Source organism: Sceloporus occidentalis, unplaced genomic scaffold, assembly GCF_023333645.1.
Source record: "Sceloporus occidentalis isolate IW3139 unplaced genomic scaffold, rSceOcc1.0.p SCAF_1, whole genome shotgun sequence".
Lineage (NCBI taxonomy): Eukaryota > Metazoa > Chordata > Lepidosauria > Squamata > Phrynosomatidae > Sceloporus > Sceloporus occidentalis.
Window position 1 is genome coordinate 122784680 of NW_028316981.1, and position 19963 is coordinate 122804642.

Genomic DNA, 19963 nt, shown 5'->3' on the forward strand with positions numbered 1-19963 from the left:
AAAGAAAAGGGCTATGGGGAAGACTTGGCACAAACATACAAGTTTTCCCCCCATCTAATCCACCTTTAGGGCAACAATATGATGAGAATCTCTGCCAAGAGACTTGAGAGTGGCACTTCTGAAATGCGATTGTAAGGCCTGGGAGGGATGTTATCATTAGGTGTCAAAAGTTGCCAGAGCAACAGCTGCCCTATCCAGCTAACCTGCCAACAGCAAATGCCAGAGAACAATGAAGCTTGGGAGGCCAAATAAGCCTGGTTGGCACAGCTTGTAATGATACCAGGAACCCAGGTTTGTCAACAAACAGCTTTGTGTGCCCAGAACACTGCCTTGTGGTCAATGCAAGCTGTAACATTATCCAGATGGCCTGTCTGATTTATTTATTGTGCCACAAGCCCCATCTCTTAGTATCTGAGTCTTAGAAGCCAGGCTGCAATGTCAGCATTGAATGTAGGCATCTCACCAATGGGGAATCATGATGAGAAATTCACTAAGATGTGGGGGAGGCAGGAAAACTCACCATCAGAGGAGGAGGAGGAGAGGGCAAACTTCCTTGATCAGCTTCTCCAGAAGAAGACACACAATGGTAAAGACAGAGTAAGTAGTATTTTGTCACAGTATAGTGCGTGTAGCCATTTGAATATGTGATGTATCAGGAGTGAACATGAGTTGGGGAAGGGGGAAATAACAGCTGCATGTAAAAGGGACTCTCACAGGTTGAATGCACATTTCTTTAGATGTCACAGAAGTGTGCTTGAGCCTTGGCGACCATGAACTACTTGGCTGCATGCTTTGCACCCCATACTTATGAAGAATACATCCTTGCATAGAATGGGTTAGTTAATACTGAGAATACAATTCCTAGGAAGTAAAGGTTTTTGTTTATTGTAATATAATAATGGAATGTGATATAGTGTATATTGTGGTGGTGACTTATGGAAACCCTAAGATGGAGTTTTCTTGGCAAGATTTGTTCAGAGATTTGCCATTGCCTTCCCCTGAGGCTGAGAGTGTGTAACTTGCCCAAGGTCACCCAGTGGGTTTCATGGCCAAGCAGGAAATTGAACCCTGGTCTCCATAGTCCAATATTCAAACCATTACATCATGCTGGCTCTTATAATCTAGTAATATACATTGCATCTGTTTCCCAATGAAAGGTGCTTTTGAACCATCCTAATTTTTTGGAGCCATTTTGCCTCTGCTGCCTCCTGAGTCAGGATCACACAATGTTTTCCCACTCTCTCTTCATATAATGGCTCAACCTGCCTAGAGGCAGCAGAAAAAGGTTAGAGTAACAGCACAGACAAAATTCCTATTGTGGTCTCTTTCATCTGGACAGAAAGCAGATGCTTGTACAATATTCCCTGCAGTCTCTGCATACACACACCCTCTCTTTCTGATTTAATATTCCTCCTGTACTTAGTGGCAGCAAATATTTATTCTTTAGAACCCACGTCCCTTGAACAAGTGCAGCACTGAAATTATTAGGCATCCATATATATCTGTTGGTAAAGTAACCCAGAGACGCAGCATGGTGAAGTGGTTTGAAAGTTGGATTAGGACAGTGCAAAACCAGGATTTGAATTCCTGCTCTGCCATGGAAACCTACTTGAGCAAGCCACACCCTCATAGCCTCTGAATAAGTCTTGCCAAGAATGCCCTATGGAAGGTTCACTTTAGGGATGCCATAAGTTGGAAATGACTTGAAGGCACACAACAACAATGTGACATACCAGGAAAAATGAGATGTACCAGGAAAAACTCTAGATCCAAGAATTCCATAGCATTGAGCCATGGTAGTTAAAGCAAACTGCATTAATTCAGCAGTGTAGATGCAGCCAAAAGCTTTTAAAACTAGGAACAGGCAGGCTTGTTCAAAACACAGACATTTGTGCCCTATTTATTTATTTATTTATTTATTTATTTATTTAGCATTTGTTTTTTTAAAATAAACATATAACAGCTACAGTTCTTGCATACTCTCTTATATTTATCTAAAATCAAATCTGAGCTTATGCTTAGTACATATTCTGAAGTGGCATTCCCTCAAGTGCTTAAATTTACCCATACCATAACACCATAATGCTTTTCTTGATCTTGCATTTAGCTTGCATTGTTTTGTGATTGGCCATGGGAAGGTAAACACAGGCTTAATTTGCAAATTTTGATTAGTAAGGCATATGTCTTTGAAGAAATCCCATTTCTGGATGGAAAGTGCCCTACTCAAGGGAACCCACTTCGCCTTTAATATCTCAGTTTGATCTTTGAACAGGATTGTGTCTTTTCCACATCATGGAAAAACCTACACAATTGATAATATCCCGCATTTGGTAGCTACTACTAGCAGCATGGCGTAGTGGTTTGAGTGTTGGGCTACAACGCTGGAGACCAGAGTTTGATTCCCAGCTTGGCCATGAAATCCAGCATGACCTTGAATGAGTCACATACTTTTAGCTGCAGGGGAAAGCAACGGCAAGCCTCCTTTGAACAAATGTTGCCAAGAAAACCCCATGATAGTTTTGCCTTAGGGTCACCATAAAATGAAGGCACACAACAACTAGCAATAAAAACTGGCTGTTTGTCTCCCTCTTGTTTCTTTCCCCACTTTTAGAAATCTCTCCTCCACAGACTGGTCTTCCTTGCCAAGATCTCACCAGACCTGGCTGATAAAAGGGATTTAGCTGGTAAGAAAAACTGGGCAGTTGGCTCCTTCAAGAGGAGCTTTTCTAGACAACTGACAAGGTTTTGAAGTGGGATGGGACTGATTAAAAGAAGGACCCTGGGTCTTTGCTGAGTTTGCTTCACACCACCTGGAACACTAGGTTGGTGACAAGGGCAACAAGGAAAAAAGCAGAAGAACATGGAAACACACAAACTTATCTATCACAGGGGAACCCTTTTTGCTCAACATAAGAAAGCAACATCATGTAGCAAGTATAGTAATGGTCCTAGCTTTTGGTAGAGTGAGGTGGTTGTCTCAGGCAGTAGATGATAGGAGACAGCAGTAATATGGAGGTGGAGAACGCACTGCCTTCTGATGGGCTAGCAAATCTTGAAGAAAGATTCAAATGTTTTAAGAAAATTTCAGTCGCCAGTACAGTCATTCATGTTTTATAAATGGAATGGAAGAGGGTGCCATTTGTTACTCAACTTCAGCATCAAAATGTCTTGGATTGGCTCTGGGTAAGTGGTATTATTACAGTATAAAGCATTAAAAATACAAAGGTTTTTTTTTGGAAAAAAAACAAAATTCAAACAATTAAAAACAATTATGTTATTAAAAATTAAAACTCTTCAAAACCAAACCAAAACAGCACCCATATCAATATACTATGAAGCACTGTGGCTGAGCATAATAGGCCACAGCAGGATAATATGGGCCTAAGAGAAATACATCTTTAAAAATAACACAAAAAAACCTCCACACAAACACTGCTTGATGTTCTGGTTGTCTCAAGTTCCTGCCTATCTCTAATCTGCTTTTACAAACAGGAATGTAGATTTGCCTCATAGCAGATACACCTGGGCAGGGTGGCAAAGAGGCCAGTGAATCTGCATGCCTATGACGTATCTCTCCGTTGGCTGTGTCCGCTGTATTGTGGTAGATTATACCAAGAATAATTCATTTCTCCTCAGAATACTGGGAACAACTCTTTGTGAACCTGCAACACTCCTCTTATCAAGGTGAGGGGATCACAGGACTGTTGCTGCTCTACCCCACATGCATTGTGCACATCTTGGAGGTGAGCATTCTCTCTCCCTCTTTTCTCTCTCTCTCTCTCTTTTTCTCTCTGTGAGTGAGCCACACTGAGAAAAACAGCATGTAAATTGTTCCAGTACCAGAGAACTGTCAGGATACCATTCAGGTTCATGAATGACTCATCACTCACTTTCCTCTGGCTGCCAAAGCAATTAATCACACCTGGAGGTAGAGCAGATCCCCTCAAAGCAGCCTGGGATGGATCTGAAGTATAGTGTCTGAGGTGACAGAAATGTGGGATTGGGGTGGAGGCGAGGAACATGCAACTGAGCACAATAATCCAGAAAAGGGTTTAAGAATGACATAAGAAATGTCTAATGGTAGGTGGGGAGAAACAGCTTTGTCCCTTTCTTGCCACTGACTTCTGGCAACAAACAAGCAAGCAAACAATACACACACACACACTCACGCAGCTGACATCCTGACTCACCCGGCTTTGTTTGTGGAAATTGTCTTCCAAATCTTTTATTCTTCTACTCCTGCACCCAGTATGTGAAAGCTCATGCTCATGGCCTAAAACCTTGTTACCAATTCAGGGTGCTCACTCCAAGAATCTCTACTCTCAGTAGTAGCTGGTGGTTTCCATGTTGGTTGGGACACTTAGTCTGAATTTTAAAGGAGCTAGCCAAAATACTAAACCCTATCCCTCAAATAGAATAGCGATAGCAAGTACATTTCTATATCCACTCCCTAAGCAGTTTACAACGTGTAAGCCAATTGCCACCAACAAGCTGGGTACTCATTTTAGCGACCTTCGAAAGGATGCAAGACTGAGTGGACCCTAGAGCCGTGCCTGGGGTTGAACTCACAACCTTGTGGCTGTGAATGGCTGCAGTATCAGCATTTAACCACTGCACCACCAGAGCTCCTTTAATACCTTAGATAGCCCCTAAAAGCCAGAGAAGATTCATTTGCTCTACCTCCATGGGAGCCACCAGCTACTACTGATACCCTTTCACACCATTTCCTGGAATTCCTCCCTTCTTTATTTAGGCAATGGCTGTGAAAACTGCCAAGAGAATGGAAATTGACATTGCGGATGGTGGGGAAATGCCATCGGTGGCTGCAGTTGGGTGCTCTTGACATTTAGGAATGGTGATGGTAGTGGGAAACCATTTGAGATTGAGTTGGAAGCCCCTTCTGCACTCAGCAAACTTACAAATGAGAGTTGGACCAGGAGTCTTGAGAGCCCAGGCTCGCAATCTCTGCTAAACCAAGGAAACTCACTGGCAGACCTTGGGCAAGGTTACAATCTCTCAGCCTCAGAGGAAGGCAATGTCAAACCAATAATACTGTGGGACAGAGTTGTATTAAGTCAGAGCTGACTTGTAGGCACATAAACAACACACTCAGCATCCTTACTAATTTGCTTACTTAGCATCTTTACTAACTCTCTCTCTTTGTATGTGCTTTCAAGTCACCTCCTGGGCAAGGAATACTCAGAATGGTTTTGCCAGCGAGCGGAATTGTGGACTACAGCACCTGGTCTTTGTTGGCAGTCTCCCATCCAAATACTAACTGGGGCTGACCCTGCTTAGCTTACAAGATCAGATGAGATCCAGTGCTTTTAGGTTATTGAGGGCCCTTTTCCTTACTAACTAGATACTAACTCAGCATCTCTAATTCCCTACTAACTGAGGCGCAACAGGTCTTCCCTATTCAGACTCTGGCTGCCTGCTCATTGGCTGTTTCTCCAGGAGAAGCAGTCTCTTCTGCACAATCTGTTTCTCTTCCATTGTCAACCTTTCTTGGGACAATTTAAAGGCAGCCTCTTATTATCTGTCACCATGGCAATAAAAGATCCAGGTGTCCTTTGGTATAGCAAGCATTCTAGCTGAAACTACATATTTTAGGAACAATTCTCCCTGGCCCTTTTGAAATCTTGCTTCCCAATGATACTCCTCCTAATCTTGCAAGCAAAAATCCTGTCTCGTGGATTTGGGGAGGGAGAGGGGTGCTGGTTGGTAAGTGACTTCTAGAGCTTCTCAGCTTGGTTCTCTCCTGATATATGTGAAATGCTTGCCTATTGTATGTGAAACAAAATGCCAATATTGAAAGAATGAAGACCATGCCGTACATTGGGGGAGGGGGGCAGGTGGAGTGGGGGAATGGTTGAGATTAATGCATTTAGTTTATAGCTCTGTGTGTGTGTTCTGTGTCTTCAAGTCATTTCCCACTTATGGCGACCCTAAGGTGAATCTATCATGGAGTTTTCTTGGCAAGCTTTGTTCAGAAGAAGTTTGCCATTGCCATCCTCTGAGGCTGAGAGTAAGTGACTTGCTCAAAGTCATACAGTGGTTTTCATGGCTCAGCAGGGATTCAAAGCCTGGTCTCAAGAGTCATCGTTCAACACTCAAACCATTACACCATGCTGGCTCAACTGCTATTTTAACTTGGACCTTAACTTGTTCATTTGCTATTGTTTTTATTGTATGGCTGGAGGCCTCAAATGCCTTTTGTGTTGGGCTCCCCATACGCCAGGCATGAATGTTGGATTGTGACTCTGGAGACCAGGGTTCAATTCCCAGCTCAGCCATGAAACAATCATGTGACAACCTTGAGCAAGTCATATTCTCTCAGCCTCAGGGGAAGGCAATAGCAAACCTCCTCTGAAGAAACCTGCCAAGAAACCCTCATTATAAGTTTGCCCTTGGGTCACTATAAGTCAGAAATGACTTGAAAGCACATAACAACCCCACACATCTCCATTTGTTTTATCTTGTTTGTGACATAGGATGCATCTCTGTGGCCCCATGTAGTAGCCATAGCTGTATAAGAACCTTCCTTTAATGGGAGTATTTCCAGAAGAAGCTTTGAATGGGCAATCCCTTCCACACCCGTTTCTCACTGATGCAACTGAATCCAAGCACTTCTGCATGTAAAGCCTGTGCTCAGTCATGAAGCCACAGTCCTGATCTCCTCCACCAAAACAATCAAAGACCCCCAACAGCAGGCTGCTGGGGGTTCATGCCATGTCCACAGCCCTTCTGCAACACTGTAATATTGCTTGTTTTGTTTTGTTTTGTTTTGTGTTTTTGAAGTCAGATTTGTTGCTTCTCTTTCAGTCATCCAGTGATGTGCTTTATTCCATTCTGCGGGATCTGAGGGACATGGAAGAGCAGCAAAGGTGAGCAGACAGTGGCTAGTAGGTCCCTCTTCAAGCACAAGGCTGTTTGCTAAAAGAACGGCCTCCCCCAACTTCCTTCTCCCTCCCAACTTATGTCTTGGGCTACAACATGGGCCATTGTTGGGGACGATGGGAGCTGTAATCCAAAGTATCTGGTGGTGCCAACTTAGTAAAAGCTGCCATAGAGCAATTCTGATGAATAGGACATGATCTTACTGACACACTTAAAAACAGCATCCTGATTTGGGGAAAACAGGACTGAGCCTCTTCCTGCTAATGATTTTTGACATTTATTTATTTGATTTATATTCCACCTTTTCCCCAGTATGGAACCCATAGCACCTTATAATATAAGTTTAAACAAAATAGCTATAAAACAGTATGTGGTATAAAAGTTAGAGAAGCATTAAGACATCAATGCCGTGAAGACATTAATCATAAAACATTAATTAATTTTGGACCTAGTTCTTTTGTTTAGAGCAAATTCTCATTCAGCCACTTAGCTTACTTAGTGATTTTGGACCAGTCACCAACCTTTGGCCTAGCCAAACCAGATGTTTTTCTGGGAATAAAAGATGGGGGGAAAGGGAGACGACTATGTAATCTGTCTGGAGCATTTAGGATTTATTATTGGTAAAGAAGTAATGTCTGGCAGATTAGAAACACCTTTGTAGAGCTTGGTGCTGAGATGAGCAGGCGAGACATGCATGGATTCTGCCCCTTGACTCACCAACTGTTGTGAATTATTACAGTTACAGTGGATCCTTGTTATACGCTGGGGTTTGGTTCCAAGATCCCCCGTGTATAACAAAATCCGTGTATGCTCAAGTCCCGTTAAGTATAATGACATAGCAAAATGGTGTCCCTAATAAAAAATGGAACATCAAGGTAAATTTATACTTTTTTGGAACATTTTCAAACCGTGTATGCTTAAATCCATGTATAAAATATCAGTGTATAAGAAGGGCCGACTGTAATAGGGTTATCCCATCACCTGATGGAACTCCTCACTTCCAGCAGGGCTGGGGAATTTACAGGTTTCCAGATATTGATATTCTACTGCTCCCATCATTGCCCATCACTGGCTGGGCTGGCTGAGGCTAATGGAGACTGGAGACCAGCAACATCTGGAGAGCCATGGATTCCCCACTGAGTGATTGTATGAAAGTTCATGTGGTATGAACAGGTCTTTGGAAAATGTCAGATGCAGAATATCAGTATCTCACAGGAGCTCACTGATGATCTCTGAATGTACTTGGGGCTGAATTGCCAGTTTGAAGAATCTGCTAATTCTGGTGGACCAACTGAAGACGGCTACACTCAAACCTTTGTTCCTTGTGTAATACAGTACAGTCAGCCCTCCAAATCCACTGATTTTTTATTCATCGATTCAAGCAGCCATGGCTTGAAAATATTTTTAAAATGTATAGATTACAAAAAACAAACCTTGATTTTGCCATTTTATATAAGGGACACCATTTTACTGTCCACTTTATTTAATAGGACTTGGGCATCCATGAACTTTGGTATCCATGGAGAATCCTGGAACTAGACCCCAGCGGATACCAACGGGCCTCTGTATTAATACTTCTTCACATGTGTAAAGCTTGTGAGTCTAGCATATGTATTGTGTGACTATCTGAAGTGATCAATAACCTGCTGTTAAGTAGTAGTATGCTGTTTGCCTCTTGCCTTGATAAGAGATGAGAGGTGGCCAGTGGCTTCCATGTCAGTTGGGCACTGATCTTCTCCATGTTTTAGTCTGAACTTTAAAGGAGCTGTCCACAGTACTGACATTTTTTGAGGGATGGATTAAGCACTTTAGATAGCTCCTTTAAATTTCAGACTAAAATCCAGAGTGGATTCACCTCCTTGCTGACATGGAAGCCATTCACTGCTACAGTTAGAGATAGCCATACAATCAGCTTTCCCTCACAGCTCTTTAAGATCATGTTGGTCCTCTTAAATCATGATTTCTTGGTCTGTTTCAGAGCTTTGGTCCTGGATGCCAAAATCCTCATAATGTCCCATAAAATCCCTTCTCGACTCTTCCAGCAGTGGCACTACAAAGTGCTGAGGCTGTCAGAGAGACACCTGGACTATGATACGTCGCAGGAGGACTCAGCAGAGACTCTTACCCATGAGTGCCTCACGGTGCTTCTGAAACTTGGCAAGCATCTGCTCCAGCATCCCAAGGCATGTGCCAACCTCTCCAACCAACCAACCTCAGAGATGATGCATTAGGGCAGCTTTTTTGAACTTGGTGTCCTCCACGTGTGTTCAGTTTACAGTGATTCCTAAACTTTGGCCCTCCAGATATTTGGGATTTCAGTTCCCAGAAGCCCCAGCCAGCTTGGCAAACAGTCAGGCATTCGGGGATGTGAGGTTTGGAAAACCAAATTTTGGGAACTACTGCCCTACACCCTCATCATATCCAGCAAGTTACCTGAGGATGGCGAGATGTGTACTCCAATGCAAGTGGAGGGCATCAGTTTGTGAAAGACTGTAAATGATGGCTGGGATTAGATATGAAGCATGGCAGGGAAAAGAGGGAAGCGAAAGCTAGTGACAAGAGCCACTCATCTGACCCAGCAGCCAAGGCATGCTTGAAAAGATGACATTAGAAAGGTGAGCTGGAATAGCTGGGACATCTTCATAGATGTGCTAGTCTGTTAGTGTGTGTCCTCATACATATCCTAAAGAAGGTCCCTTTCATTGCCCTCATCTATGAGATATCTTGAGGTGAGTGAAGAAACAGTGGAGGAGCAAAGCCAAAGGCTCCTCAAGGGCTCAGTGTTTACAGACCTATTTCTTCCCCTCCCTTCTTCATTTGAAAAACTATCTACTGTTTGGTTTCTTGGTGTGGGCAGCACAAATCCTATAGGAGAGAGGAACTCATATTTACTATTAAGACAGGTAGATGGCGAGGATGGATTTACATTCCTTCCAACATTTCACAGATGAAAACTCGATGTGTGTGGCCAAGCAACCTCAGAGTGTGGTCAAAAGGGCAAAAGTCATTAATGAGGGTGAAAACAAGCTAGGAGAGGCTGCAGTTGTTTGCTTTTGCTTGCACCTACTGGGAATGGCAGGATTCCATCTCCTCTTCTCCAGTGACATCAGGATTAATTCAGTGCAGACTACTTTTGCACTCTGAACTCAGTTTGCAGCAATTGATGATAAAGGGGGAAAGTGGGAGGAGAAAAAAGAAACTTAGATCTTAAAAGCCACTGAAAAAGTAGATGACATGATTAATCAGGACTGTCTTGTAGGGGTATAAAACTGGGAGCCAGTGTGGCATAGTGGCTTGAGTGTTGGCTCAGTTCCAACTAGGCCATGAAACACACTGAATGACCCTGGGGAAGTCATACTCTCTCAGCCTTGCGGGAAGACAACGGCACACCTCCTCTGAATGAATCTTGCCATGAACCCTATGATAGCCTTAGGGTTGCCATAAATTGGAAATGACTTGAAATAATAACATGAAATTGGTGATGTGATGCTCCCCCAGGTGGAATTGGTGTCAATAAAAGTCAGGTCATTAAATGGTAGAAACGGGGCAGATTTTGACTCTACAGCAATGGTGTCCCCATCAGCAGTGCTTTATATTTATGGGAATGAAAGGTAGCCATTTTTTATTCAATTGTGTTTATGTTTTATTTTCATAGAATCATAGAATCAGAACTGTAAAGTTGAAAAAGACCACAAGGGCCATCCAGTCCAACCCCTGCCATGCAGGAACTCTCAATCAAAGCATCCCCGACAGATGGCCATACAGCCTCTGCTTAAAGGCCTCCAGGGAAGGCCACTACACTCTGAGGGAGTTTGTTCCACTGTCGAACAGCCCTTACTGTCAGGAAGTTCCTCCTAATGTTGAGGTGGAATCTCTTTTCCTGTAAATTGCATCCATTGCTCCGGGTCATGTTCTTTGGAGCGGCAGAAAACAAGCTTGTTCCCTCCTCAATATGACATCCCTTCAAATATTTAAACAGGGCTATCATATCACCTCTTAACCTTCTCTTCTCCAGGCTAAATTTCCCCAGCTCCCTAAGTCGTTCCTTCACCATTTTAGTTGCCCTTCTTTGGACATGCTCCAGTTTCTCAATGTCCTTTTTGAATTGTGGCGCCCAGAACTGGACACAATATTCCAGGTGGGGCCTGACCAGAGCAGAATATAGTGGCACTATTACTTCTCTTTATCTAGACACTATACTTTTATTGATGCAGCCTAAAATTGCATTGGCCTTTTTAGTTGCCGCATCACACTGTTGACTCATGTTCAACTTGTAGTCTACTTGGACTCCTAGATCCTTTCACATGTAGTTTCATTCAGCCAGGTGTCCCCATCCTATATCTGTGCATTTCATTTTTCCACCCTAAGTGCAGTACCTTACATTTCTCCCTGTAGAAGTTCATTTTGTTGGCTTTGGCCCAGCTTTCTAGTCTATTCAGGTCGTTTTGAATTTTGATCCTGTCCTCTGGGGTATTGGCTATTTCTCCTAATTTGGTGTCATCTGCAAATCTGATAAGTATACCCCCATCTCTGTCATCCAAGTCATTGATAAAGATATTGAATAGCACTGGGCTTGGGACAGAACCGTGTGGGACCTCTCCAGGATGAAAAGGAGCCATTATTGAGCACTCTTTGGGTTCGTCTGGTCAACCAATTACAAATCCAGGTAACAGTTACCTTGTCTAGCCCACATTTTACAAGCTTGTTTGCAAGAATGTCATGGGAAACTTGGTCAAAGTTTTATGTTAGGCAAGCATTTGGCACAGTTGAAATGGTAAAAGTAAAGACACTGGTAAAGACCTTTGGATATTTTTTTTCTTATTGAGCAAAACAGCAGTGGTCAGAATCCTGTATGGAATTTACAGGTGGCTAAGTTATAATGCTATGACTATTAATTCTAGCCTGACCCCCACTCCCAAATTCCACTTACTGGGAAGTAGCCACTGCAATTGATGTTCCTCATGCTCAAGAAGCAACTGACTATTTCTACTCCTCCGTTGAGTGATCAGGACAGGACCCTTGTTACAATTCTCCCTCACATGAGAGATGGGTGCTTGGGACTGTCAGCTAGCTGCTTCCCAAGTGGCAGGAAAAGTCCCAGGTCAATTGCAGTGGCTGCTTCCCATTAAGTGGGAATTAGGGGACTTTCACAGTCCCTAAATCTCCCATAAAGAAGGGGCTGCCATACAGGATTCCAGCCTACTTTTAAAAATTGATTAGATCCACCATCTATCTTTTCCACCATTTCTCTGAAGCTGTCATATTTCCCCCTTTAAAAAAATGACCCAAACACCCAAATCTCTCTCTCTCTTTAAAAGCACTTAGTGCTAATAGTTTTGAAATGTTACGTATTTTAAACTTCCACTCTCAGAATCCACGAACGAGCATGGTCAATGGCCATGCTGAATGAGACTTTTGGTAGCTGAAGTCCAAAAAATAAATAAACCACTTTTCTGAGCGATGATACAGACATGTTTCCCTGTTCCCTGATTGACCCAGCTTGGTAAGAGCATGGTGCCTTGGATCCATCTGCTGACAGTGTAGTTTCTATTACTTGATATTCCTGATTTAGGAAGGTGACTGGATTTACATTTCCTGGCCTTTTACAGTATTTCCAATAGCTATCAAGTGGCTGAGCTATAGAGAACTAGGCGCACCAGCTCCCTCCCCCTGCTGATAGGTCAGTGGCAATGTTTATGTTGTTGAATTGTGGAATTTACCTGACTATTATTTGTTTTCTGATCCTCAGAGCCCCAAAAACCTCCCGGACACCATCCTGGAAAAGGTACCAGAGCTCATTGTTCACCAAAACACCATCTGCTACCTGCTGGCATGCCAAGAGTTATTGAGTCCCGCTCAGTACCTGCAGCTCTTTGACTCCCCTGTGAATCTCCAGATGGACTCAGGTATGGGCCAATTGTGGAAGGAGGTGTTGCGGGGGGGGGGGGGGGAGAGGGATTAAGAGGATCAGAGGACAATCATGACATAAAATATTTATGCTTGGCCTAATTTGGTGGGTGAGCAACAGCAGAATATGGCAGGTCCTATCTTTTTATAAGTAAAGAGTCTGATCATTGCTGCAGGAAGACAGACACTCTTCTTAAGCAGAAAGAGTGATGGATTCGTGGTGGATGAATTGTCCGCATCTCCCATGAGAATCTATGATACATTAGGAGTGGTGTCAAGAATGAGAGGAGAGCAGTGGAATAAGGGAATTATCTCATATCTTCCCTCCCAGTCTATTGTGGCTGCATCTACACTGCAGAAATAATCCAGATTGAAACCACTTTAACTGCCATGGATCAATGCTATGGAATTCTGGGAATTGTAGTTTTGTGAGGTATTTAACCTCTGTCAGAGAGCTCTGGTGCCACAACAAACTACAGTTCCCAGAATTCCATAGCATTGAGTCATGGCAGTTAAAGTGGTGTTAGCCTGGATTATTTCTGCATTGCGGATGTACAGATAGTACAAGAGAAGAGCACTTACTTTTAGTACTGCTTTGGGAATAAGTTTATGATAGAACCCTTGAGAAACAGTGGGAAAGAAAAAAAATTCTTATTCTTTAGTACCTCGAGCAGCTATATGCAAACCAATACTGTAGCACTTTTGTAGCATAAGCCTTTGCAGACTTTGTCTACTTCATCAGATGTGTCCAGGTACAACATCACAGTCTATAAAGCAGGTGCATGGGATATTCACATTTTGACAGCAGGGATTTCACATGTACTGTTCTAGTCCAACTAGCCAAGATATGGTAGAGGTACAAATGCTGAGTTTCTGACAAAGGAATATATACCATGTCTAGCAAAATCATAAGCAGGTTTTTATTAATTTTGTGTATCTTACTTCCAGGAAAATGTGGATAGGCTAGCAGGCTTAGATCTTGCCCCTGTGAAACATCAGAAAAACTTAGCACTGAAAGGGGGATTTATTGAATTAGTTTCCCAAGACAGTGAAAACTATAGGCATATGGCACCTGTGAAAAATACCCTGACCATGTCATTAGAAAGTTTTAATTACCTACAAACTCTTAGCCCTTCTGCATACCGTGCAATATTTCACAGATGAAACCCAGATCAGAGTGTGATCAAAAAGATGTGGCCAGACAACAAGAGGCAAAAGTTATTAATGAGAAAGAAAATTACTATTTTAAATAAGGAAATCCTGGAATTTATGTACTGAGTTTGGAAAGGGTGAGACTCTGCTCCTTCCTCTCCTCTTCCTCCTGCTAAGTTAATTAAGTGCAAATTATTTCAGTATTTTGAACACAGGAATTTAAGTAAGCTGCTACAGACAAGGGGAAGTGAGAGGAGCAGAGAGAACTGGGACCTTGTAAAGCAGGAGTGGGAAACTGGAAAATGGTGTGTGTGTGTGTGTGTGTGTGTGGGCATTAGCCTCCCAGGAGATCTTGGAGGGTCACCCCCCCCCCCCACACACACATACCATATGTGCTTCCACAAAAAAATACAACAGGTCCTTGATATCCACTAGGATTTGGTTCCAGGACCTCCTTTGGATACCAAAATCTGTAGATGCTGAAGTCCCATTAAATACAATGACATAGTAAAATTGTATCTCTTATATAAAGTGGCAAATTTCTTCTTAGAATTTATATATACCTTTGGAATATTTTCAAGCCATGAATGGTTGAATCCATGGCAGGGGGTTGACTGGATGGCCCTTGTGGTCTCTTCCAACTCTATGATTCCATGATTCTAAGAAACAATGGCTTGGAGGTATATAACAACAACACAAGGCCTCTATATTAGCACAAGAAGGTATGAGCACCCTCATGTAAAATATGAAATTAAAATTATATTCAGAAACAGGAGAAGCTAACTGGGGCCATTTCAAACTAAACAATCACAGCAGTTAATCTCACATTTACTGCCATACTGCATCCTGTGGAATCCTCCTGAGTCTTATAGTTTGGTCAGAGGCACCAGAGGAACTCCCTGGCTGAGGATTTCCATGGCTTCTCCCTCCACTGCCATTCCCAGTATTCCATAGCATGGAACCATGACCATTAAAGTGGAATCATAATGCTATAATTGTGCAGTGAAAAAGGTTGCCTGGTCTCTTGCATGTATAGTTCTCTAGGAATATTTGTAGATATCCTAGAAAGAGCCTCTAGACAGTGACAAGCTTATTGTCTGATCTGATTTTTATTAGGAGTCATAGCTTAAAATGCCAAATGGGAACCTTCTAAACTAGGAAAGGGGCCTGTGGGCCTACTGCTGTTCAGTTCCCGCTCCCAACTTCACTAACCATTGACTATGCTGATAGAGTTGTAGATGAACAAGTTCCCCACCCAACTCTGAATTAAGGCAAATGTCTGGATGTAGCTCATGGAGATATCAGCAATTGAGAAAGGTGAAGCACTGTATTGACCACCTTTCCAAGCCCAGTTGCCCAGATTCTGGAGATTTAGTCACTGCATCCTTAAGTAGCACAACATTCTGGAGAAAGATCACACTTCAAGGAACCCTCTTCCTGCTAGGAGACTCCATATTTCTTCTTACTGAAATATCATCTGTCCTCACAAAGGAGAAGAGCTGAAAAACAGTAGAGATGTTGCAGATGTCAGCTATGTTTTAGTTTTAGCCTACTCCCTTGATCAGGGCTGTTGGGAGAGGTAGTTCAACCTGGAAGACATCAGGCTCTCCACCCCAATATGGTACTTTTGTTCTGTTGACTCTGCACACAGGGAATTGTAATGTGTGGTTCTTCAGACATTAGAGGGCTCAGGTGTGTAGCCTACATTCATTTCCATGGCAATTAGGAAGTTATTTTTATCTCAGAATTGTTGCCTGCATTGTCTCATTAGACAAGATGGAGTCTGTAGCAGTAGGTTTTTGGCTTCATGTTAGCGAATATACCTCCTGGTCATTGTTTAGGCTCACAGCTGCCGAAAGACCTAGCTATAACCTAGCTGCCTTAGTGAAAAAGCCACGGACAAACACACAGAACAGTATTTGGGAAAAAAGTGACAGCAGGATGTAGAAATAGAACCCAAATGAATACTGGGAAGGCTGTAGACACAACCAAGCAATCCTCCCGAGGGGTTTAAACCATTCTGCCAGCAGAATTCTCTTTAGTTTTTTTAAAAAATATAGATGAATACTTGGAAGGCTAAAACTGTAAGTTCACATGGCCTCTGTGGAGGTCCTGTCCTAGGCAAGACTATGGAAAAGGTTATCTTTTGAGTATATTTACCTTGGAGGTTTTGGAGTGTGAAGGCTGCTCCTTTCTCTCAGCTGTGTAGTAGCAGCCGTAGAAGATCCAAGTTTACCCCTACAGCCAATTGATGGCCATTTGGGACAAGGGGTGGAGTTGCACTGCATGGCACAGGGAGAGAAAAAGCATTGTACAAAGAGGTACTGATATCTCTTTGTGCAAGATCTAAAAAAGTACTTATGCTAGCATCATTTACCAAGAATATTCTGTCCTAGTATTTACTTAAATGATTTATGTGCCATCTGCCTATGATGACAAATATGCCCAAGTGACTAATTAATAAAACAAACTATTTCTTATAGCCAAACTGAACTGTGATGAGGGAGACATGTAAATGGATACCATTTAAAAGAATAATAGATACAAAAATTAAAAGAAATCCTGTTTGTGTAATACTAGGAAAAATTGCAGATACTTATGGGGCAAAATAGTGGCTGGATAGCTGGGATTTTGATAGGGGGTGATGGTACAGGAGGACAAATAAAAGTTCAATGTTTGTATTTGATTCTTCCCTTTATTCCCAAACATCAGGGGAGATCATAATTATGGATCCTCTGTACCACATCAGATTGGCACTAAGTATCTCTCATTCAGTGTTGTATCATTGAGCGTCATATAAAATTAAGGAAAAGTGTATTCCCTACTATTAGCACATCTATGCTACCACCAACAGGCATTCCTCACAATTCATGCCTCAGCAATCAGACATACAAAATAGGCTTGCGTTTATCTTCCAGTGATCAATAAAACAAAGCACTTAATATGTGCAAGATACAGAGCTGAGAACAAGAACATGCTAGGTCAAAAAGATGTCTTTTACCATTTAGAGAGAAAGGCTTCTAAATATGGGCTAAGTGTATTGTCTAGTTTGATCTTGACTGCAGAAGAAAAAAGCAATCCTGTTAACACAGATTTTCTCTTCCCATTTTTGTCAGTAGTCATTTCAGGGAATGTATGGATCATAGAGGTACAACAATCTGAGTTCCTGCCTCTCATAGGAAGATTTTAATCTTGCTAACAGTGGGTCAGACTAGACATTCATGGGAATGCATATTCCCTATGATTAAAACATTCTTCCTATCACAATTGGGTTCTTCAGTAAGTAGATTTGCCCCCCCTTTCCCCCCCCCTTGGCAAAAAGAAATTTGAAAATGGTGTCACTTTTCACAGAATTCAGGTTGAAATAAGCCCACGTTGCAATTTATATAGCACTTATTTTGATTGAAGGGCTTGTGTTTCGAAGTGATGATCCAACCATGGTGTAAGTCCCTCTACGTATGCTGCAAAAAAGGTACAGTACAGCAAATGGTAGACTGCCCAGTGCATGCTGACATTTGCATGGCACATTCCAGTGCATGAATAGAATCACAAGTCACATGCTGTTAGATTAGACTAACACCACTTACCAGACAAGGGAACAATCTTTACACATTAATGCTCTGCTGTCTGCAACAAAAGCAAGTTTTTGAATTTTGCTGTATTACACAGTATTCATTGCATGGCAATAAGTGCACGTTTCCATTAACATGCACAACTCCACAACACAGAGATATATCTTGTGATCCTAAAACAAAATTATGGGCCTACCTTTGTTACCACAATACCACAATATATGCAGGCACAGAAGGCGGCAATCTGATCAAGATCAAAACATATTTTTAGTCTTTGCCCACCCCCTCCAATGCTTTGTTGCAGACTGCAAGCTAAAGTCACACTACGTCACCTGCTGTGCTTACATAGGTAGTCACATGCTATTTATAAAGTTTTATATGCCAATGTCTATTTCTCTGTTTATAAAATGAGTGTGTAGGTGTGCTCCTGAAGAAGTTCAGATGGAGGAAGCAGAGAAGACACTACAGCTGTTGTTCACAATGGCCAAGATATAATGGAATACTGGATTCTGTTGGTGCCACCAAGACTGGCAATCTCCACTAGCTCCTGTAGCCTTCCTGTGTGTCCTAAAAAACAAAGAAAGCACTGGCTTCTGGTAGCTGGGTACCACCTGCAGGGTGTCATTGGAAGTGCCAGTGCTTCTTACTCCACTGGGGAATACCGTGTGTGTATGTGGGGGGGGGGGGGACACCTGGTCAGGCCCTCTGTTTGGTGCAGCCGCTGAGAGGTGCAGTGCTGCTGCCATGCAGCAGCCCCTTCTGAGTCTGGTGGGTAGGCAGGCAGGCAGGCTAGCCAAGATCTCCAGCACCACAAAGTTCTCTTAATATAACCCATTTCTTTTCTTTCCACACCAGAGAATATGTGGCCTATGTCAGAACGCTTAAAAGTCCATTTTGAATGGGCTGCTTTGAAGGGAGCCTCTGCCACCTGAGGAACAAGGTTAAGAAAGAGTGATTTTTGTTGCAGAAAGCCAACACTGGATCCTTGAAATTCTGTCTAAGTTTGAAATCTATGATGAAAGAGAGCCTTTTCAGCAATCAGTGGGAAGGGCAAGTACTATTTTGTAGGGAAAAAAATGAAAATCTTGACATTTGCTCATACCCAGACTCCAGCATCAGTTCAGCTGTGTGTTCAACGCAAACTATGAACTGTACAAACTATGCACATCTTATGTTAGCATAATATGGTGAATTCACATGGTATTTGGGACTGCACAACAGTGTGTAGCGTCTAGAGCACCAGAGGCAGTGTTATCTTTTCTTGGCCAAGGGATAATTTGTCTCTAGGATATGCCTGCAATGAATAAGTCTTCTCCTTGGAAGCCATGAAAACAAGGATATGAAGAAAAAGAAACACATACTGCTTTTCATGGTAAAAGCTACTGATTTGTATGCAACTATGCTGTCTGTCATCAACTAACTTAAAAAGAGCCCTCCTCAGCCTGGTGCCTCCTAATGTATTGAGCTGTAGGTGGATGATCTGAGCTGTAGCCGGACACAACTGAAAGACTCAAAATTTGGGGAAACTCTTATTCATCACTGAAAATTTACTAGCTCTCTTTGTTCTTGAGGGTCTGTGGTTTGTCTCAGCGCTCAAGTCATTGACAGCTGCAACAAGGACAGAGATGACCTGTGGATAGCACCTATCACCTGCAAACTCTAAGGAATGCCTCACCTTCTGCCAGTTATTCATCAACCCTTAATACTTCCACAGTAAGCTGCTGACCTTTAGCACCCTATTGGTTCCCCTCTCAAGCTGTTGTCATGGCAAGACTGAACCAAGTGAGCATTTACACCCCTAGATTCCACTCTGAGATGCAAGTGTTTAACTTCAGGGGCTCAATAGTGCCCACCACATGTTGTTGGTGGAACATTTCCCCAGCTGAGCTATGCAAGAAATAATTGACATGAGCCTAGAAGGTGGCAAAAGGCCACCTGCCTGCAGCCATTCAATCATTGCAGAATTGTAAACCTGCCTTGGAGGTGCAGCAAATGAAATGTCAGATATGGCTCTGAAAACACCATTCATGTCCTCCAGCTTTTGGTGCACAAGGGGATGGAAATGCTTTTTAAATGTGCTTTCATCAGGTTTTTCATTGATTGGTAGGCATTTTGAAAATGGCTTTATAGTTATGCCCAACTTTCCTGCAACATTTTTCACTTAATATTAAACACATTTTTCATTGTCTCTCCCACCACCCCAATTCCATCCCTGGACAGACAATGACTAGCCTGTAAACATTTGGAAATATTTTGCCCATGTTTTAAACAAACTGGGAGCCAATCTAGACTTCTCAATTGGACTCCACTTTCAAGTGGTTGCTGCCACTAAATCCTTTGCTGATCACCCCTTTGTGTTAAAATTGCATTAATACAGTTCATTTTGTGAAACTGCTTTGTGAAGGTTTTTTTTTTTTGCTTTGAATAAACAA

The 19963-nt window shown here is 42.4% G+C and overlaps 1 protein-coding gene across 1 annotated transcript; it reads left to right on the forward strand.

Moving 5' to 3' along the window:
• Positions 1–465: 465 nt before the first annotated feature.
• LOC149322072 (testis-expressed protein 47-like) lies at positions 466–19922 on the forward strand. Its single transcript, XM_089534145.1, has 7 exons — positions 466–597; positions 2612–2684; positions 3637–3743; positions 6826–6887; positions 8879–9083; positions 12650–12806; positions 18387–19922. The coding sequence occupies exons 1-7, from the start codon at positions 466–468 to the stop codon at positions 18461–18463; spliced, it is 813 nt and encodes a 270-aa protein (XP_089390271.1). The 3' UTR covers positions 18464–19922.
• The last annotated feature ends 41 nt before the right edge of the window (positions 19923–19963 follow it).

What these genes read in the sequence shown, in the direction of transcription:
- LOC149322072 (XM_089534145.1), top strand. Translation starts at nt 466, where the DNA reads ATGGGGAATCATGATGAGAAATTCACTAAGATGTGGGGGAGGCAGGAA. An exon ending in GCATTGTGCACATCTTGGAG is followed by an intron (nt 3,744 to 6,825) that starts GTGAGCATTCTC and finishes CTTCTCTTTCAG; the next exon opens with TCATCCAGTGATGTGCTTTA. An exon ending in ATCTGCTCCAGCATCCCAAG is followed by an intron (nt 9,084 to 12,649) that starts GCATGTGCCAAC and finishes TCTGATCCTCAG; the next exon opens with AGCCCCAAAAACCTCCCGGA.